Source organism: Scatophagus argus, chromosome 11 (assembly GCF_020382885.2).
Source record: "Scatophagus argus isolate fScaArg1 chromosome 11, fScaArg1.pri, whole genome shotgun sequence".
Lineage (NCBI taxonomy): Eukaryota > Metazoa > Chordata > Actinopteri > Scatophagidae > Scatophagus > Scatophagus argus.
Window position 1 is genome coordinate 17282413 of NC_058503.1, and position 21965 is coordinate 17304377.

The window sequence follows — 21965 nt, forward strand, 5'->3', positions numbered from 1 at the left end:
AAAGAACAGATCTGTCTCGCAGCTTGAGAATGTAAAAAGTGAAGGTTTCACCATGTCACTTGCAAATCTGTTGAAAATAAGTAAATACACTAAGCATCGACAGGAAAGACCTGAATTAAAAGGAAAATATCCAACTTCCAGTAAGAAAATAATTAACTGGAGACAAACTTTGAACTCCAGACCTCTCTACAAATTCCATTGGCAATCTCCACTCTCTCTCCGCCTTCCGGTGGTTGTATAATAGCCTGTCTGCAAAAAGCAGCTTTTGCTACCTCGAGAATTTAAACAAATACTTCCTCACGCACGCACATAAAGACACAGCAAGAGTTACGACCAGCTCTTACAACAGCCAGCTTGCAGTACAGAGAGGAGGCAATGAGAAGTGGGGTGTGGTTTCCTACACTGGGGCTGGTGGCCTGGCTGTGCTGCCTCAGTCTGGGGCCCGTTCAGGGGGGGAAGGTGCTGGTTCTGCCTGTGGATGGGAGCCACTGGCTCAGTATGAAGATACTTGTGAAGGAGCTCAGAAACAGAGGCCACGAGATGTTGGTGCTGGTGCCTGAAAGCAGCTTGTTGATAAAAGGCTCAGAGAGCTACAAGACTGAGATCTACCAAGTGCCCTATACCAATGCTGAGCTGGATAAAAGCTTCAGTGAACTGAGGGACGGAGTGTTTGTCAAGAACCCAGAAATCACAGATCTGTTTGTCAACGTGCAACGGTTAATTGACTTTACTTCCCTGCAGGTAAAAGGCTGCAAGAGTTTGCTGGACAACCAGTCTCTAATGAGTCGACTGAGGGAAGAGAAATTCGACCTTGTGCTTACGGACCCTTTCCTTCCATGCGGCCCCATCCTGGCTCACATCTTTTCCATTCCAGCTGTTTATTTCCTGCGAGGACTTCCATGTGAACTGGATATAAAGGCTAACCAGTGCCCCACTCCTCCTTCCTATGTTCCTGTGTTCTTCTCTGGCAATACAGACGTCATGACCTTCCCACAGAGAGTCAAGAACATGGTCACGTCTTTTGTGGAGTCCTACTTGTGCAAAATAATCTATGCCAATTTTGATGATCTGGCCATCAGCTATTTAGGAGACGACATGACTTACAAGAACCTTATTAGTCAGGGTGCTTTCTGGCTCCTCAGATATGACTTTTCTTTTGAATGGCCCAAACCAGTCATGCCAAACATGGCTTTTATTGGAGGTATCAACTGTGCAAAGAAAGCTCCTCTGCCAGCAGTGAGTATTTAAGGCAAATCATCTATACTTGCTTTGTGTTTAGAGACCTAAAACGCTGATACAATGAACACTACAATGCAAATCAGGAAAGCACCCCCAATCAATAATTTTATATGAACAGTTGACCAATGACAGTGTATGATGTGAGAGAGCTTGCTTGTAGTGATGAACCCGTGGGGAACTGTCACAGTTCTGCACCTCTACAAAACATTTCACTCCTTTAGCTCATTGTTGTGGTTCCACCGGCCACATGCTCGGCTCTTGTCATCATCTTTTCTTCAGCAGCAGCAACTATTTTGAGCTATTCTCCACACAAAATACTCTGACAAAGGTGGCAACTTATCAATGAAAGTCATGGATGATCTACTTTTTACAGAGCCAGACATTTAAATCGGTGGTGATTAAAGGAAGTGAAGTAATGGTGGTAAAGGAAGGTATTGTTGGGTAGATACTGTATTGTGGTCAGAGAGGATGTAATTACAAATGCAAACAAAAGGCAGGAGAAAGAGCATATGCACTGTGTACACTTGTCAAGTGTGCTCTGAAGGGAACAGCTGTGTGAGAGACAAGCACTTTGTCTGCATGTAATCAAATCAAAATAATAATTAAAAAAAATACACAGTTTATAGGTCATTGTATGAACATTATACAACACATAACACATTCAGTAATCATTTACTTCCAGTACCTTTAAATTGTATATGGAGATAAAGAGATTATTCTGAGGAGCAAAACACTGGTGTTGAAATGATTACAAAGACTGTTTTGACTGATAATTTTGATTTATTAAATGTCGGCTCATTATATTGTGAAAGAACAGGTTCGCCTACCCTTCAGGAAGATTCAGTGTGTGAAATTTGAGCCAGCAAAAGCACATGAACTTTGACCAGCGTCTAACAAAACAAATGGGGGTCGAAAATACTCTACAAAGGCAAACATATTGTGGCTCTGAGATTACATAAAATAAAGGGGTAAATTCATGCTGAACCCATCCTGAATTCAATATACTGTATTTCAATTCAGCATATGCAAATAATGCAATTAATGCATAACAGCAGATCTCAGGTGGAAATGATATTTGACTCCACCTTAAAATAAACATGTAGTCATTGGTCATTGCCCAGTAGATATAATCTTTTATTATAAACAAACATCCACATACAATTTTTTTGTCACGTTTCTTTTTTGTGCCTTTTTCAACTTCCATGCAGGACTTGCAGGAGTTTGTGGATGGCTCAGGAGAAGATGGATTTATTGTCTTCACCCTGGGCTCAATGGTGGCCACCATGCCTGAGGAGAAGGCTAAACAGTTCTTTGATGCCTTTCGGCAAATGCCTCAAAGGGTAACAAAACAGCTTGAATCATCTCACTTAACTCAGTATCCTACTATCCTCCATGCCAGATATCTCTGCTAAATTTTGTTAGACTTTGTTAAACATACAGCAGAAGTTTAACAGCAAACGCTTACACATTGATCAAGAGATTGTCAAACCCTGCATAGACGCTGAAGCATCAGTCAGTTAGAACTACAGGATTTTGTCCTTTGCCTTATCTTATTGTAAACATGCCAAAGTCTCACTTTGTTACTTAAATATTTTGCATATAAAATGAAGAAATTTTATATTTCAGGTTGTGTGGAGATACACTGGAAAGCCACCCACAGATGCACCCAAGAATGTCAGACTTATGAAATGGTTACCTCAGAATGACCTCCTTGGTGTGTATATATGAAGTGCTGTTGTCATGTCATACATCATACCATTCAAACTAAGCAAAGTATATTCCAATGAAATCACCTACAGTTGGTTTGTGGTGCACTGGACCTCTGACTGTGGCTATTGTACTCCTCAGCCCATCCCAAAGCTAAAGTCTTCATCACTCATGGAGGCACCCACGGAATCTACGAGGGGATCTGTAATGCTGTACCCATGTTGATGTTTCCATTGTTTGGGGACCAGGGGGACAATGTGAACCGCATGACGGCCCGCGGTGTGGCAGAGAAACTGAGTATTTTTGATGTGACGACTGAACAGCTATTGGCTGCACTGAATAAAATCATCCATGACAAAAGGTAAGATGGAAATCCGAAAATTCCTTGTCGGTACAAATTAAAGGTGCCCTGTGGAGTCATGTTTCATGTTATGTTTTCAAGCTGTAACATCATAGCAACATCCTCTGCCCGTCAACCCTCACATCAACTAAGGAAAAACTCCCAAAAAAAACCTTTAACAAGGAAAAAAATGTGAGAAACCTCTGGGTGAGCAACAGAGGAGGAATCCCTCACCCAGGACGGCAGGCGTGCAATGGATGTTGTACAGGCAGGAAAGCAGTTAACAATATGAGATATGGGATAGATGGGGAATGTTCAGTCAGGGGAGAGCTGATGGAGGCAGATGGAGGCAGGTCCTGGTGGGCAGGCTGGGCCATGGACAGCAAGGAATGGCAAAAAATGGAAAAAAAAACCCCATGACTTGTTTTTTGTGTTATTTGAAAGTCATGTGCTTATATTTATAATAATTACTGCTAAAATGTTTTGTTAACTTGCACCCTACCCTTTGTAATCATTTCAATGTTGCAACTGACATCAATAAACTAACTATAATTTGTATTGCTGTGTTCTATGTTACATAGCTGGGCAGTCTGTCTCAAGAGTTGGCATGCCTTTTTAAGCCTGTCAAATGTGTAGCAAAGCAAAGTAATAATAATAATTGTAATAATAATGATGATGATGCTTTTAACTTTTAACTTGTTAAAATATCACTTCTCCCCAGTTACAAAGAGAAGATAGTGAAGCTGTCTCAGATACACCTGGACCGTCCTGTTCAGCCTTTGGACTTGGCTGTTTTCTGGACTGAGTTCGTCATGAGACACAAAGGAGCCGCACACCTCAGGGTAGCTGCACACGACTTAAACTGGATTCAGTACCACTGCCTGGATGTGATCGGCTTTCTTGCCTTCATTCTCCTAACTGTTCTGTGGGTGATGCTAAAATGCTGCTTGTTTTGTACTCGCAAGTGTTTGAAGAAGGGGACTGCAAAGAAAAAGAAGGAGTAGGCTTTCTAATGCAGCATTCATTAAGTTTACCAATTCTGTAATGAAGTGCATAATGTATTTTGAAGGACTGCAATCAGGTTTTAAAACGGTTTACAGTATATGTTATTACATATGTTTGTGTGTTTAATACATTTGTGACATGATGCTGGCAGTGTTTAATTGAAGCCATCCTCTGTTAAGCAAAAAATCAAATAAAGTTTGCTTTTTAGCTTAATGGAATCATTTGTAATGATTACAACAGATGAAGAAAAATTCAGACACACACTTTAAACATTTTCTCACTGTGAAGTTTCACTGCCAAATGGCTGAAGTCTGTTAGTTAACAAGCTGACAACGTGGTACTGGAGAGCGGTTCCCAATCTAGACTGCCTGAGGTCTACTGGTCAGAATGTCCAGAATCCAGTTGCAGAGAGAGGTGTTCGGGCCCGGAACAGTTGTCACTGAGAACACTGGAGACCTCTTTGGCACAGCAACGATGGTAGCTGTTTTAAAGCACGTGGGAACAATGATACTGTTCTGGCAAATGTTGAAGATGTCAGTGAAGATATCTGTGAGCAGGTCTGCCCATCCCCTGAGCGCTCTGCCAGGAATGTTGTCTGGTCCAGCAGCCTTTGGGAGTTAACTCTACATAGAGTTCTCCTCACATCAGCGGTGGAAAGACAAAGGACCTGGACACATGGAGAAGCGTGTTGTTCTGTGCCTCCAACCGTGCATAGAAGTGGTTCAGCGCATCCGGAAGGAAGGCATCACTGTCACAGACAGGTGGAGTCCTCCTGTAGTTAGTGATGGTCTGGATGCCCTGCCACATGTGCTGAATGTCATCGCTGTTCTGAAAGTGGCTGTGGATTCTCTGGGTGCATGTACGCTTTGCCACTCTGATGACCCAGGACAGTTTGGCCCTTGCTGTTATTAGGGCAGCCCCCTCACCATCTCTGAAGGCTGAGTCTCTGTATGTATGTGGGGCAATTCAAACAACAAGTTGACAATTTTAGCTGGTTTTGTAAAAAGGTCTTGCTCCTGTTGCAAGGTGCAACCTCATCTCTTTTGTGCATGACATTTTGACCCTCACTCACAAAGTTTCTATTGTGGCAGGTGGAAAGATGACTACAAAAGGTGGTAGGGTAGTGCTACTAAGTAGTGTTACTTATTTGCAACCATGATGATCCATGCATGCTGTATCATATTTTTCTTCGCAACTATGATCCGTGAATCAGGTTGAAGGAGACCTCAGAGAAGATGCAATTCAACCAGGAGTGCAACCATATATGGAAAAAAAGACTTCAGTGCTGATCACATGATATGCACCAAATTTGGCAAAAAGAACAGAGGGTTCTGCTGGGTAAATCAGTGAATAAATATACTGTATTTATGCCTAGAATGCATTATTTTACAAAAGAACAGACCTGACTCGCAACTTGAAAAGAAGAGAATGATTAACTGGAGACAAACTTTGAACGCAAGGCCTCCTGACAAATTCCATTGGCAGTCTCCACTCTCTCTCCGCCCTCCGCTGGTTATATAATAGCCTGTCTGCAAAAAGCAGCCTTAACTTCCTAGAATATTTAAGTAAATACTCTCTCACACATGCACACACATAAAGACACAACAAGATCTACCACTAGCTCTTACAACAAACAAGCTTGCAGTACAGAGAAGAGGCAATGAGCAACGGGCTGTGGTTTCCTACATTGGGGCTGGTGGCCTGGTTGTGTCTGGGGCCCGTTCAGGGGGGGAAGGTGCTGGTTCCACCTATGGATGGGAGTCCCTGGCTTAGTATGAAGATACTGCTGAAGGAGCTCAGAAACAGAGGCCACGAGATGTTGGTGCTGGTGCCTGAAAGCAGCTTGTTGATGAAAGGCTCAGAGAGCTACAAGACTGAGACCTTCCAAGTGCCCTATACCAATGCTGAGCTGGATAAAAGCTTCAACGAACTGGGCGATGTAGCCTTTGTCGAGAAGATGGAAATCACAGATCTGCTTGTCTCTGTTGAACAGTTGACTGACTTTAATTCCCGGCAGGGAAAAGCCTGCGAGAGTTTGCTGACTAACCAGTCTCTAATGAGCCGACTGAAGGAAGAGGAATTCGACCTTGTGCTTACGGACCCTTTTTTTCCATGCGGCCCCATCCTGGCTCACATCTTTTCCGTTCCAGCTGTTTATTTCCTGCGGTTACTTCCATATCACCTGGACACAGAAGTTAACCAGTGTCCCGCTCCTCCTTCCTATGTTCCTGTGTTCTTCTCTGGCAGTACAGACATCATGACCTTCCCACAGAGAGTCAAGACCATGGTCATGTATTTTGTGGAGTCCTACTTGGAAAAAGCAATCTATGCCAGTTTTGATGATCTGGCCAGAAGGTACTTAGGAGACAACATGACTTACAAGAATCTTGTTAGTCATGGTGCTTTCTGGCTTCTCAGATATGACTTTTCTTTTGAATGGCCCAAACCAGTCATGCCAAACATGGCTTTTATTGGAGGTATCAGCTGTGCAAAGAAAGCTCCTCTGCCAGCAGTGAGTATATAAAGGATTAAATTTAGGATACCAATTTTGGTGCATGCACGATACAATAATAATTAAGACTTCTGTTTCTGATTCTGATTCTGATGTAGTTGACACTACACTGCAAACTATAAAAGAACCCCTAATCGATAATTTTATGTGAACAGTTGACCAATGACAATGTATGATGTCAAAGAGATTGCTATTTGTGATAGATATTAATGACATTATTTTGTATTTATATATATGATTTTTGTACAAAATAATATAAAAATATTATATAAAAATACAATATATTAAAGAAAAGATTAGGATCATCTGTTGTTCAGGAAGATTCAGTGTAGAAATTTGAGCCAGAAAAAGCAAATGAACTTGGACTAGCATCTAATAAATCAAATGGGGGTTGAAAATACTCTATAAAGGCTGTGGCCAAGAGGTTTGAGAAGCGTTTCAATCAGAGACGTGTGTTTCAATCAGTGATGGGTTAAATGCAGGGAATTTCCCAGCTTGGAATTAATAAAGTATAATAAAATTAAAAAAAAAATATTGTGCCTCTAACATTACATAAATGGGTAAATCTATGTTGAATTCAGTGTTGATGAAATGAAGTCCATTCCATATATTTCAATTCAATAATTTACAAAAAATGCATGACAGCACTTTTCAGGTGGAAGTGACATTTGGCACGACCTTAAAATGAACATTAGTCATTGCCTAGTAGATACCACCTTTTATTAAGAATATACGCTATATAGACAAAAGCATTGGGACACTGAACCATTACAGCAACAAGGACTTTAATGATATTTCAATCTAAATACATAAAAAAGCTTTATAGCTGTAACAGCTTCCACTCTTCTGTCTTGTGGAAAGTGTCCCCACTTTCCACAAGACAAGTGTTTCTATGGGAATTTTCAGCCATTCATGAAGTAGAACATTTGTGATGTCGGACAAAAGTCCTGGATCACAATCTCCATTCTAGTTAATCCCAAAGGTGTTCAGTGGTGTTGATGTCAGTGCTCTGTGCTGGTCAGTCAAGTTCTTCCACATCAAACTCATCCAACTTTGTCTTTATGGAGCTTTGGTTTGTGCACTGGGACACAGTCATGCTGGACTAGAAACACAAAGTGTTTTGTCACAAAGCTGGAAGCATAGCATTGTCCAACATGTCTTGGTATGCTGACGCATTAGGATTTTGCTTCACTTGAAGCAAGGGGTTGAGCACAACCCCTGAAAACATTCCCATCCCAGGACTTTCATCAATATAGTGTACATCCGCACACTCAACAAACTGAGAATTTGTTGTACATATTTCTTGGAGTCATTTTTGTGCCTTTTTCAACTTCCATGCAGGACTTGCAGGAGTTTGTGGATGGCTCAGGAGACGATGGATTTATTGTCTTCACCCTGGGTTCAATGGTGCCCTCCATGCCTGAGGAGAAGGCTAAACAGTTCTTTGATGCCTTTCGGCAAATACCTCAAAGGGTAATAAAATCGCTTGAATCATTTTACTCAACTTAATATCCTACATCAGTGGGTGCAAATAACTCTGCTAACTTTCTCACAAGTACAGCAGTCATTTACACATTAATCAAGATATTATCAGACTCTGCATAGAGGTTAAAGCCCCAGTCAGTTAGAACTACAGGACTTTGTCCCTTGCCTTACCTTATAAAAAGCATGTCAAGCTCATTTTGTTGCATGAATACATTGCATATCAAATATTAAAAATGAAGAGGTTTTATATTTCAGGTTGTGTGGAGATACACTGGAAAGCCACCCATAGATGCACCCAAGAATGTCAGACTTGTGAAATGGTTACCTCAGAATGACCTCCTTGGTGTGTATATATGTGCTGTTGTCATGCTTTAAATCATACTATTCAACCTAAGCAAAGTATATTCTAATGAAATCACCTACAGTTGGTTTGTGGTGCACTGGACCTCTGACTGTGGCTATTGTACCCCTCAGCCCACCCCAAAGCTAAAGTCTTCATCACTCATGGAGGTATCCACGGAGTCTACGAGGGGATCTGTAATGCTGTACCCATGTTGATGTTTCCATTGTTTGGAGACCAGAAGGACAACGTGATCCGCATGACGGCCCGTGGTGTGGCAGAGAAACTGAGTATTTTTGATGTGACGACTGAACAGCTATTGGCTGCACTGAATAAAATCATCCATGACACAAGGTAAGATGGAAATCCAAGTTTTTATTTGCAGTTTACTCCATCTTTGGACCAACATAAATCAGGGCTGTTCGAAGTCTGCCAGATGTTTCAAGCAAATAATAATACTATTAATAATAATTTAATTACATTATATGCTGATTTATTATTTATGAGATAAAAATACTCACCAAAAAGTTTAAGGGGTTTGTGTACCACATTTATCGAGTAGGTGATAACATAGTTTCATTAATCTATTCTGTGAGATTATACTGTATACAATAGATCAAAAGAGTAGATCATAATTTTAACTTGTCAAATTATCACTTCTCCCCAGTTACAAAGAGAAGATAGTGAAGCTGTCTCAGATACACCTGGACCGTCCTGTTCAGCCTTTGGACTTGGCTGTTTTCTGGACTGAGTTCGTCATGAGACACAAAGGAGCCGCACACCTCAGGGTAGCTGCACACGACTTAAACTGGATTCAGTACCACTGCCTGGATGTGATCGGCTTTCTTGCCTTCATTCTCCTAACTGTTCTGTGGGTGATGCTAAAATGCTGCTTGTTTTGTACTCGCAAGTGTTTGAAGAAGGGGACTGCAAAGAAAAAGAAGGAGTAGGCTTTCTAATGCAGCATTCATTAAGTTTACCAATTCTGTAATGAAGTGCATAATGTATTTTGAAGGACTGCAATCAGGTTTCAAAATGGTTTACAGTATATGTTATTACATGTGTTTGTGTGTTTAATACATTTGTGACATTACATACATTTGTGTTTATGATGTGTTTAATTGAAGCCATCCTCTGTTAAGCAAAAAATCAAATAAAGTTTGCTTTTTAGCTTTATGGAATCATTTGTAATGATTATAACACATGAAGAAAAATTCAGACACACACTTTAAACATTTTCTCACTGTGAAGTTTCACTGCCAAATGGCTGAAGTCTGTTAGTTAACAAGCTGACAACATGTAAAATAGGGCCTTCAGCCAGTAATTCAAATATCATTATTAAAACTGCAAGGGTACTATAATGTTTGTTGAATTCACAAGAGATTTCATGAACTCACATATTTAAATTTGGCTTTTCCATTTGTTTAACTGAAACAGTGGACAGACAGCCTATTCTTCTTCATGTCATCATCTTGTGGGATTGTTCCCTCAGATAAATACAACACCTGGAGGCTGATAAATAGTAATCTTTTGTTTCTCCTCACATGTTTATGGTGTGAATACCATTGATCAATCATGTTTGAAAAATCTACATGGGGAGCGAAAAGGGAACTGAAATGTATCAGCTATATCTTAGTCAAGATGTCATCTGGACTCAAAACACCTAAAAACAACCAAAGCAACCAAAGCTGTGGAGACACATCATCCAACAGGCTGCTAACCTGCCTTAGAAGAACGTTTATTGGAGACAGTCTTCATTTTCTCCACCTGAGATAGTGTGTGGTTATATTGTAGCTTCAAGAGAACATAGGACCACAGATACAGTGGTATGAAAAAGTTTGGGCACCCCTGATCATTTTCAGGATTTTCCTTTATAAATCATTGGTTGTTCGGATCAGCAATTTCAGTTAAATATATCATATAGCAGACAAACACAGTGATATTTCAGAAGTGAAATGAAGTTTATAGGATTAACAGAAAATGTGCAATAATTACTTAAACAACATTAGGCAGGTGCATAAATTTGGGCACCACAACAGAAAAATGACATCAATATTTCGTAGATCCTCCTTTTGCAGAAATAACAGCCTCTAAACGCTTCCTATAGCTTCCAATGAGGGTCTGGAGTCTGGTTGAAGGTATTTTTGACCATTCTTCTTTACAAAAAATCTCCAGTTCAGTCAGATTTGATGGTTTCCGAGCATGGGCAGCCCGCTTTAAATCACACCACAGATTTTCAATAATGTTCAGGTCTGGGGACTGAGATAAGATAAGATAAGATAAGATAAGATGAACTTTATTGATCCCGCAGTGGGGAAATTCACCTGTTGTGGCAGCTCACAAGAACACAAGAAGAGTGCAAAAAGTGTGCATAAACAGTTACAAAAAATATAGAGGTGAAATAAATTAACAATTTACAAGGTAAGTAAAAATAGTACACTATAAAGCTATATACAAGTCCTCATAAGGGAAGAAAGAGGACTAGACCATAGAATTATACAGCCTAACAGCAGCGGGAATGAAAGACCTGCGGTAGCGCTCCTTCCTACACTGAGGGTGTAGCAGTCTGCCACTGAAGGAGCTGTTCAGAGCCTCAAAAATCAGGGGAGAGCGCGAACGCAGTCCCCCACTACCAGAAATTATGCAGTCGAGATTCCCACATTTAGGGAATTCGCAGGGGTCAGCACAACCGGAGTGCAATGGCCGAGCCTCGCCCTGGGTGAACCACCTTGGTGATCATGGTATCTCCCCTGCCAGGTAAGAGATGGCCATTCCAGAACGTTGTAGTTGTTCCTCTGCATGAATGCCTTTGTAGAGTTTGAGCAGTGTTTGGGGTCGTTGTCTTGTTGAAGTATCCAGCCCCGGTGCAACTTCAACTTTGTCACTGATTCTTGAACATTGTTGGCAAGAATCTGCTGATACTGACTGGAATCCATGCGACCTTCAACTTTTACAAGATTGCCAGTACCTGCACTGGCCACACAGCCCCACAACATGATGGAACCACCACCAAATTTTACTGTGGGTAGCAAGTGTTTGTCTTGGAATGCTGTGTTCTTCTTCCGCCATGCATACCGCCCCTTGTTATGTCCAAATAACTCAATTGTACATTCATCAGTCCACAGCACCTTATTCCAAAAGGAAGCTGGCTTGTCCAAATGTGCTTTAGCATACCTCAAGCGACTCTGTTTGTGGCATGTGCGTAGAAAAGGCTTCCGCCGCATTACTCTCCCATACAGCATCTCCTTGTGCAAAGTGCGCTGAATAGTTGAACGATGCACAGTGACACCATCTGCAGCAAGATCATGTTGTAGGTCTTTGGAGCTGGTCTGTGGGTTGAGTTTGACCGTTCTCACCATTCCTCGCCTCTGCTTATCAGAGATTTTTCTTGGCCTGCCACTCCGGGCCTTAACTAGGACTGTGCCTGTGGTCTTCCATTTCCTCACTATGTTCCTCACAGTGGAAACTGACAGCTTAAATCTCTGAGCCAGCTTTTTGTATCCTTCCCCTAAACCATGATGTTGGACAATCTTTGTTTTCAGGTCATTTGAGAGTTGTTTTGAGGCTCCCATGTTGCCACTCCTCAGAGAAGATGCAAAAGGGAGAACAACTTGCTACTGGCCACCTGAAATACCCTTTCTCATGATCGGATTCACCTGTGTATGTAGGTCAAGGGTCAATGAGCTTACCAAACAAACTTTGTGTTCCAATAATTAGTGCTAAAGGTACTCAAATCAATAAAACAACAAGGGTGCCCAAATTTATGCACCTGCCTAATGTTGTTTAAGTAATTGTTGCATACTTTCTGTTAATCCTATAAACTTCATTTCACTTCTGAAATATCACTGTGTTTGTCTGCTATATGATATATTTAACTGAAATTGCTGATCCGAACAACCAATGATTTATAAAGGAAAATCCTGAAAATGATCAGGGGTGCCCAAACTTTTTCATACCACTGTAAATGATCACATTTGGCCTGAGTAACCAGTACACCCATGTATGTACCCATGCTGCAATAGCTGCAACTTTTGTGGTGTTGGAGGCCATCTCTGCCTGCCTTGTAGACATTGGGGTCTTGATAGTAGCAGTATTGGTATATCCTCCTGTTATTGAGGAAGTGTCATAGTTTGAGGTGTTTGGTTTATTTGGTTGGTTTATTTCCAGTTTAATTTTGTGGCAGTCCCCCAGTGTCTGTTTTAGCATGTTTTAGCTTGTCTGTTTTCCTTCCTATTCTGATTACTTGCCCCACCCAGATTGTTTTCACCTGTTCCTCCTTGTGTTTCTTGTCAGGTTGTCTGTGTTCCCTGTGTTCAGTGTCCTGCCTTCTGTGCTCCCGTCATTCCCATGTATCCTATGTTTCCTTTTGATCCCATGTGTACGCCATGTTTACATTTTTGGATTATTTCTGCATTTTGAACAATTGCTATCTGGATTCCCAGCTGCCCAGTTTATCTTTCTGAATGATTTTCTTTATGAATTATTACAGATTATTATTCAGTATTATTATATTATTCAGAAAGCAGGTTTAATGAAAACTCTGAGTAAGTTAAGCCCATTTCAGAAAGAGAGTTAATTTATACTTGGAATAAGTTATCATGGTAACTTAGTCTGTGAACATAACCTGGTCAGGAGCAGGTTTTCTTTTTTTCTCTTTAAACCCTCAATTTCTTTCTGTCCCCATTACAGAGCCAAACCGCTGCTTCATTTCCTCATTCATTCAGTCATGTACATTTTAGGGGAGACTGACCGAGTAATCACTATTACAATGGCATGTCCTTTAATTGAGGATCCTGTCGAAGAGGAGGCTGATTTAGCTTGCAGGGAGTTGCATTTACTTTGGGAGAGGATTTTGAGGCTCAGACTTGATTGTTTGTCTCGTCCTAATAACTTCTTAGTTGAGCAGTTCTGTTTTTCTTCCTTGGTTCAAGCCACTCAGACTTGATTGAACTAATTCAGATTAGCTGTTCTGTAACCAGAAAGTCAGATTTTTTCATCTCAGAGTAAATCAACTGAGAGTTTATGGTTTGTTGAACTTCTTTCTTTAATAACCCAGAGTGTCTTCTAAGTGCTGGCTATAAAGTGCAAGATATTTTTAACATGTGAGTTGAGATCCTAATTGATATTAGTTAAGCTAAACTCTTCTCCATGAGACTCACTTTTAAGCGATAACAATGGGAAAAAGTCAAGTGGGCTGTATTTTGTGATCTGTCATTGTGCTACTTGGTAGCAGAGTTGATTCTACACAGAATACTGGCAGTTATAATACACCAGAAGTGAGGTGAGAAGGCTATCAAAGCTGGGCTGCTAATTTTCTTCTTTGCACACAATATGCCTATAGCTCCATCCAGTGGTCAGTAGACACAATGGTATATGCTGTACAGCAGGTCCATTGCTATTTTGTTTCATATGTTTAATTATACTAAAACTATAATTGTTTATCAAAATCACTTATCCAAAGGGTTGAACAAACATCATTTATTAACATTCCATAAAATAAAATGAGTATCCTAATATGTCGTAACCCCCAACTGCCATTTCCAGCATTAAATGCCCACTTTCTAGTTTTGAAGGTTAAAAAATTAAAAATGAAGAATTAATATTAATCTCAGTTCAACTGATTTCTAATCCCTACACCTTCAGGTATCTCTGCAAGAGAAATCCACAGAGTGTGAGCACAATAAAAGCAAACAAGTGCTCAGGTTCAGTCAAGGCTTTCAGAAAAATCTGTGAGTTAACAGCCCCTCTTAACACTGAATTGTATTTGAGCTGGTCAGGATGTGGGGTGAAAGATATGTCTTAATTGTCAGCCTGCTCAGATGGTAGAGATGCTGTTGGGCTTTCCTGGTGATGGAGCTGGTGTTGAGGGACCAAGTGAGGTTCTCCACCAGGTGAACACCAAGGAACTTGGTTCTTTTGATGATCTCCATGGAGGATCATTTAATTTTCAGCAGAGCATGGTCACTCCAATCCACTTAAGTCAACAACCATCTCTTTAGTTTTGACTATGTTCAGAGACAGGTTGTTGGCTGTGCACTAAGCTGTTAGCAATTTCAACTCCTCCCTGTCTGCTGACTTGTTGTTTTTGTTGATGAGACCCACCGCAGTTGTCTCATCGGCATATTTGATGTGATTCAAGGGTTAGGGAACACTGGAGACCTCTTTGGCACAGCAACGATGGTAGCTGTTTTAAAGCACGTGGGAACAATGATACTGTTCTGGCAAATGTTGAAGATGTCAGTGAAGATATCCATGAGAAGGTCTGCCCATCCCCTGAGCGCTCTGCCAGGAATGTTGTCTGGTCCAGCAGCCTTTGGGAGTTAACTCTACATAGAGTTCTCCTCACATCATCGGTGGAAAGACAAAGGACCTGGACACATGGAGAAGCGTGTTGTTCTGTGCCTCCAACCGTGCATAGAAGTGGTTCAGCGCATCCGGAAGGAAGGCATCACTGTCACAGACAGGTGGAGTCCTCCTGTAGTTAGTGATGATCTGGATGTCCTGCCACATGTGCTGAATGTCATCGCTGTTCTGAAAGTGGCTGTGGATTCTCTGGGTGCACGTACGCTTTGCCACTCTGATGACCCAGGACAGTTTGGCCCTTGCTGTTATTAGGGCAGCCCCCTCACCATCTCTGAAGGCTGAGTCTCTGTATGTATGTGGGGCAATTCAAACAACAAGTTGACAATTTTAGCTGGTTTTGTAAAAAGGTCTTGCTCCTGTTGCAAGGTGCAACCTCATCTCTTTTGTGCATGACATTTTGACCCTCACTCACAAAGTTTCTATTGTGGCAGGTGGAAAGATGACTACAAAAGGTGGTAGGGTAGTGCCACTAAGTAGTGCTACTTATTTGCAACCATGATGATCCATGCATGCTGTATCATATTTTTCTTCGCAACTATGATCCATGAATCAGGTTGAAGGAGACCTCAGAGAAGATGCAATTCAACCAGGAGTGCAACCATATATGGAAAAAAAAGACTTCAGTGCTGATCACATGATATGCACCAAATTTGGCAAAAAGAACAGAGGGTTCTGCTGGGTAAATCAGTGAATAAATATACTGTATTTATGCCTAGAATGCATTATTTTACAAAAGAACAGACCTGACTCGCAACTTGAAAATGTAAAAAGTGAAGGTTACAGGGTGTCATTTGTAAATCTGTTGAAGTGAATACACTAAGCCTCGACAGGAAAATATCCAATTTCCAATAAGAGAATGATTAACTGGAGACAAACTTTGAACGCAAGGCCTCCTGACAAATTCCATTGGCAGTCTCCACTCTCTCTCCGCCCTCCGCTGGTTATATAATAGCCTGTCTGCAAAAAGCAGCCTTAACTTCCTAGAATATTTAAGTAAATACTCTCTCACGCATGCACACACATAAAGACACAACAAGATCTACCACTAGCTCTTACAACAAACAAGCTTGCAGTACAGAGAAGAGGCAATGAGCAACGGGCTGTGGTTTCCTACATTGGGGCTGGTGGCCTGGCTGTGTCTGGGGCCCGTTCAAGGGGGGAAGGTGCTTGTTCCACCTCTGGATGGGAGTCCCTGGCTTAGTATGAAGATACTGCTGAAGGAGCTCAGAAACAGAGGCCATGAGATCTTGGTGCTGGTGCCTGAAAGCAGCTTTTTGATGAAAGCCTCAGAGAGCTACAAGACTGAGACCTTCCAAGTGCCCTATACCAATGCTGAGCTGGATAAAAACTTCAGTGAACTGAGGGACGGAATGTTTGTCAAGAAACCAGAAATCACAGATCTGTTTGTCAACGTGCAGCGGTTGATTTACTTTTCTTCCCTGCAGGTAAAAGGCTGCAAGAGTTTGCTGGACAACCAGTCTCTAATGAGCCGACTGAGGGAAGAGAAATTCGACCTTGTGCTTACGGACCCTTTCCTTCCATGCGGCCCCATCCTGGCTCACATCCTTTCCATTCCAGCTGTTTATTTCCTGCGAGGACTTCCATGTGCACTGGATACAAAGGCTAACCAGTGCCCCGCTCCTCCTTCCTATGTTCCTGTGTTCTTCTCTGGCAATACAGACGTCATGACCTTCCCACAGAGAGTCAAGAACATGGTCACGTCTTTTGTGGAGTCCTACTTGTGCAAAATAATCTATGCCAATTTTGATGATCTGGCCATCAGCTATTTAGGAGACAACATGACTTACAAGAATCTTGTTAGTCATGGTGCTTTCTGGCTCCTCAGATATGACTTTTCTTTTGAATGGCCCAAACCAGTCATGCCAAACATGGCTTTTATTGGAGGTATCAGCTGTGCAAAGAAAGCTCCTCTGCCAGCGGTGAGTATTTAAAGGATTAAATTTAGGATACCAATTTCGGTGCATGCACGATACAATAACAATTAAGACTTCTGATTCTGATTCTGATATAGTTAACACTACACTGCAAACTGGAAAAGAACCCCTAATCGATAATTTTATGTGAACAGTTGACCAATGACAATGTATGATGTCAAAGAGATTGCTATTTGTGATAGATATTAATGATATTATTTTGTATTTATATATATGATTTTTGTACAAAATAATATAAAAATATTATATAAAAATACAATATATATAAAAAAAGATTAGGATCATCTGTTGTTCAGGAAGATTCAGTGTAGAAATTTGAGCCAGCAAATGAACTTGGACTAGCATCTAATAAATCAAATGGGGGTTGAAAATACTCTATAAAGGCTGTGGCCAAGAGGTTTGAGAAGCGTTTCAATCAGAGACGTGTGTTTCAATCAGTGATGGGTTAAATGCAGAGAATTTCCCAGCTTGGAATTAATAAAGTATAATAAAATAAAAAAAAATTATTGTGCCTCTAACATTACATAAATGGGTAAATCTCTGTTGAATTCAGTGTTGATGAAATGAAGTCCATTCCATATATTTCAATTCAATAATTTGCAAAAAATGCAGGACAGCACTTTTCAGGTGGAAGTGACATTTGGCACGACCTTAAAATGAACATTAGTCATTGCCTAGTAGATACCACCTTTTATTAAGAATATACGCTATATAGACAAAAGCATTGGGACACTGAACCATTACAGCAACAAAGACTTTAATGATATTTCAATCTAAATACATAAAAAAGCTTTATAGCTGTAACAGCTTCCACTCTTCTGTCTTGTGGAAAGTGTCCCCACTTTCCACAAGACAAGTGTTTCTATGGGAATTTTCAGCCATTCATGAAGTAGAACATTTGTGATGTCGGACAAAAGTCCTGGCTCACAATCTCCATTCCAGTTAATCCCAAAGGTGTTCAGTGGTGTTGATGTCAGTGCTCTGTGCTGGTCAGTCAAGTTCTTCCACATCAAACTCATCCAACCTTGTCTTTATGGAGCTTTGGTTTGTGCACTGGGACACAGTCATGCTGGAATAGAAAACTCCCTTCCGCAACCTTTTGTCACAAAGCTGGAAGCATAGCATTGTCCAACATGTCTTGGTATGCTGAAGCATTAGGATTTTGCTTCACTTGAAGCAAGGGGTTGAGCACAACCCCTTTCTTTCGTCAATATAGTGTACATCCACACACTCAACAAATTGAGAATTTGTTGTACATATTTCTTAGAGTCATTTTTGTGCCTTTTTCAACTTCCATGCAGGACTTGCAGGAGTTTGTGGATGGCTCAGGAGATGATGGATTTATTGTCTTCGCCCTGGGTTCAATGGTGCCCTCCATGCCTGAGGAGAAGGCTAAACAGTTCTTTGATGCCTTTCGGCAAATACCTCAAAGGGTAATAAAATCGCTTGAATCATTTTACTCAACTTAATATCCTACATCAGTGGGTGCAAATAACTCTGCTAACTTTCTCACAAGTACAGCAGTCATTTACACATTAATCAAGAGTTTATCAGACTCTGCATAGAGGTTAAAGCCCCAGTCAGTTAGAACTACAGGACTTTGTCCCTTGCCTTACCTTATAAAAAGCATGTCAAGCTCATTTTGTTGCATGAATACATTGCATATCAAATATTAAAAATGAAGAGGTTTTATATTTCAGGTTGTGTGGAGATACACTGGAAAGCCACCCATAGATGCACCCAAGAATGTCAGACTTGTGAAATGGTTACCTCAGAATGACCTCCTTGGTGTGTATATATGTGCTGTTGTCATGCTTTAAATCATACTATTCAACCTAAGCAAAGTATATTCTAATGAAATCACCTACAGTTGGTTTGTGGTGCACTGGACCTCTGACTGTGGCTATTGTACCCCTCAGCCCACCCCAAAGCTAAAGTCTTCATCACTCATGGAGGTATCCACGGAGTCTACGAGGGGATCTGTAATGCTGTACCCATGTTGATGTTTCCATTGTTTGGAGACCAGAAGGACAACGTGAACCGCATGACGGCCCGTGGTGTGGCAGAGAAACTGAGTATTTTTGATGTGACGACTGAACAGCTATTGGCTGCACTGAATAAAATCATCCATGACAAAAGGTAAGATGGAAATCCAAGTTTTTTACATTATTTACATTACATGGGCCTCTGTCAATAATAATTACTGATAATTTCTTTTTGCTTCTTTGGATACTACCCTATAATTATGCTTTTTAATCATTTCAATGATCATTTCACTACTGCAAACATTAATGTGTACTGTTGTGTACTCAGTGCTCATTTAATAACCTGTAATTCACAAGTTTATCAGTTTATTATTGCTGCTGTTCAAAGGCAATCAATCTCTTTATTTGCAGTTTACGCTATCTTTGGACCAACATAAATCAGGGCTGTTCGAAGTCTGCCAGATGTTTCAAGCAAATAATAATACTATTAATAATAATTTAATTACATTATATGCTGATTTATTATTTATGAGATAAAAATACTCACCAAAAAGTTTAAGGGGTTTGTGTACCACATTTATCGAGTAGGTGATAACATAGTTTCATTAATCTATTCTGTGAGATTATACTGTATACAATAGATCAAAAGAGTAGATCATAATTTTAACTTGTCAAATTATCACTTCTCCCCAGTTACAAAGAGAAGATAGTGAAGCTGTCTCAGATACACCTGGACCGTCCTGTTCAGCCTTTGGACTTGGCTGTTTTCTGGACTGAGTTCGTCATGAGACACAAAGGAGCCGCACACCTCAGGGTAGCTGCACACGACTTAAACTGGATTCAGTACCACTGCCTGGATGTGATCGGCTTTCTTGTCTTCATTCTCCTAACTGTTCTGTGGGTGATGCTAAAATGCTGCTTGTTTTGTACTCGCAAGTGTTTGAAGAAGGGGACTGCAAAGAAAAAGAAGGAGTAGGCTTTCTAATGCAGCATTCATTAGGTTTACCAATTCTGTAATGAGGTGCATAATGGCAGCCGTGGCCAAGAGGTTGGAGAAGCGGCTTGTGATCGGAGGGTCACCGGTTCGATTCCCCCACCGGGGGAAAAATTTGGGTGTGGTGGAGTGATTAATGCGATAAATGCTCCCCCTCTCCATTAGCCGGCTGATGTGCCCTTGAGCAAGGCACTTAACCCCCAGTTTGCTCCCCGGGCGCTTGATGCTGCCCACTGCTCCTGTGTGTGTTTCACTGCATCTAATTTGCCGGGTGTTGCATGTGTGTGTGTGTTCAACTAAGGATGGGTCAAATGCAGAAGTCAAATTCAGTATGTGTATGTAAAAATATATATACTGTCAATAAAAAGTTGATTCTTCTGATGTATTTTGAAGGACTGCAATCAGGTTTCAAAACGGTTTACAGTATATGTTATTACATATGTTTGTGTGTTTAATACATTTGTGACATGATGCTGGCAGTGTTTAATTGAAGCCATCCTCTGTTAAGCAAAAAATCAAATAAAATTTGCTTTTTAACTTCATTTAAAAAGTCATCATTTGTGATGATTTACAACAGATGAAGAAAAATTCAGAAACCCACTTTAGACATTTTCTCACTGTGAGGTTTCACTGCCAAATGGTCTCTTGTGAGGTCTCATCCACTGGTTGTGAGAAACATTGTTTAACTTTTCTTTAACACAGCACCTCATGTTCTTAATATTAATACTGCAACACAGTAATATAATATCTGATTTAAACACATAGCTAACAACAGCAGCCAAATAGTCTAACATTGTTTTGGCTGAAGTCTGTTAGTTAACAAGCTGACAACATGTAAAATAGGGGCTTTCAGCCAGTAATTCAAATATCATTATTAAAACTGTGAGGATACTACAATGTTTGTTGAATTCACAAGAGATTTCATGAACTCACATATTTAAATTTGGCTTTTCCATTTGTTTAACTGAAACAGTGCACAGACAGCCTATTCTTCTTCATGTCATCATCTTGTGGGATTGTTCCCTCAGATAAATACAACACCTGGAGGCTGATAAATACTAATCTCTATAAACAGATTCCGCTATCATAGCAAATTTTTGGTCGTCATGTTTATGGTGTGAATACCATTGAACAATCATGTTTGAAAAATCTACATGGGGAGCAAATAGGGAACTGGAATGTATCAGCTATATCTTAGTCAAGATGTCATCTGGACTCAAAACACCTAAAAACAACCAAAGCAACCGAAGCTGTGGAGACACATCATCCAACAGGCTGCTAACCTGCCTTAGAAGAACGTTTATTGGAGACAGTCTTCATTTTCTCCACCTGTTTGACTATAATAAAAAAGCAGGAGATACTATGTGGTTAAAGTAGGTGCTCTCTACTCAGTGAGTGCCAAACTGAGTTTTAGTAGTTTTAGTAAACGTAACAAAACTGTTGAATGTTAAGTTAAGTTTGGTATCCACAGGAAAACTTCTGACATAAATGATCACATTTGGCCTGAGGGTGGAGCCAGAACACATGACAAAACGATCTATTTTTCAGTGAATCTATCTGAAGCTAATCTGAAGCTCAATAAAACTCAAAATTCAATAACAATCATACTGTGTCATATCGTATCTTCAGCTCTCACTTTGTGTTTTATATGACCTCATTTTGTACCCGACCATGCAAGACAAATCCACATACTGACATGCTCTCTCAGAATTAGTTTTATTGTTTTTTGTTATCTGTTTCTTCAGGTGCTTCGTGTTTGGCTCACTTTTATGCTCAAGTTGTATTTCTTCCTCAGATGCCAAGAACAAACTGCCGTCTGCCATTAGGTTACTGTATCGATGAAACAATGCCAGACCTTAAGATGCTAATCTGTGCCCTCTGATTGCTACTAAAGACACAAACAGCCTTCATTCTTTCTTATTGTGAAGAATACACAGTAAGAGGAGAGCTAAATATAATTAATAGACAAGCCAAAGTTCTGCAGTAGCCTCAGTTTAAAAACAATGCTCGTTCTGATGGCATCAAACCAGCATACTCATT

The 21965-nt window shown here is 40.5% G+C and overlaps 3 protein-coding genes and 1 non-coding gene across 5 annotated transcripts; 3 read left to right on the top strand and 1 right to left on the bottom strand.

Annotated features, from left to right (window-relative positions):
- Positions 1 to 211: 211 nt before the first annotated feature.
- Positions 212 to 4509, top strand: LOC124066700 (UDP-glucuronosyltransferase-like). Its single transcript, XM_046403368.1, has 5 exons — positions 212 to 1236; positions 2448 to 2579; positions 2866 to 2953; positions 3088 to 3307; positions 4008 to 4509. Exons 1-5 carry the CDS (start codon positions 376 to 378, stop codon positions 4288 to 4290), a joined length of 1584 nt encoding a protein of 527 aa, XP_046259324.1. The 5' UTR covers positions 212 to 375; the 3' UTR covers positions 4291 to 4509.
- Positions 4510 to 5818: 1309 nt separating this feature from the next.
- Positions 5819 to 20085, top strand: LOC124066702 (UDP-glucuronosyltransferase-like). Of its 2 annotated transcripts, XM_046403371.1 has the most exons (6): positions 5819 to 6803; positions 8145 to 8276; positions 8544 to 8631; positions 8763 to 8982; positions 9296 to 9623; positions 19953 to 20085. In XM_046403371.1, exons 1-5 carry the CDS (start codon positions 5952 to 5954, stop codon positions 9576 to 9578), a joined length of 1575 nt encoding a protein of 524 aa, XP_046259327.1. In that variant the 5' UTR covers positions 5819 to 5951; the 3' UTR covers positions 9579 to 9623; positions 19953 to 20085. The 2 variants fall into 2 exon arrangements, with proteins under 2 accessions (XP_046259327.1, XP_046259326.1); XM_046403370.1 differs by lacking the exon at positions 19953 to 20085 and having other exon boundaries at positions 9296 to 9710.
- Positions 11230 to 11393, bottom strand: LOC124067685. Its single transcript, XR_006844793.1, has one exon. It is a non-coding gene; the product is annotated as a U1 spliceosomal RNA (small nuclear RNA).
- On the top strand, positions 15956 to 19958 carry LOC124066701 (UDP-glucuronosyltransferase-like). The gene is made up of 5 exons (XM_046403369.1): positions 15956 to 16931; positions 18248 to 18379; positions 18647 to 18734; positions 18866 to 19085; positions 19625 to 19958. The coding sequence occupies exons 1-5, from the start codon at positions 16080 to 16082 to the stop codon at positions 19905 to 19907; spliced, it is 1575 nt and encodes a 524-aa protein (XP_046259325.1). The 5' UTR covers positions 15956 to 16079; the 3' UTR covers positions 19908 to 19958.
- Positions 20086 to 21965: the final 1880 nt, after the last annotated feature.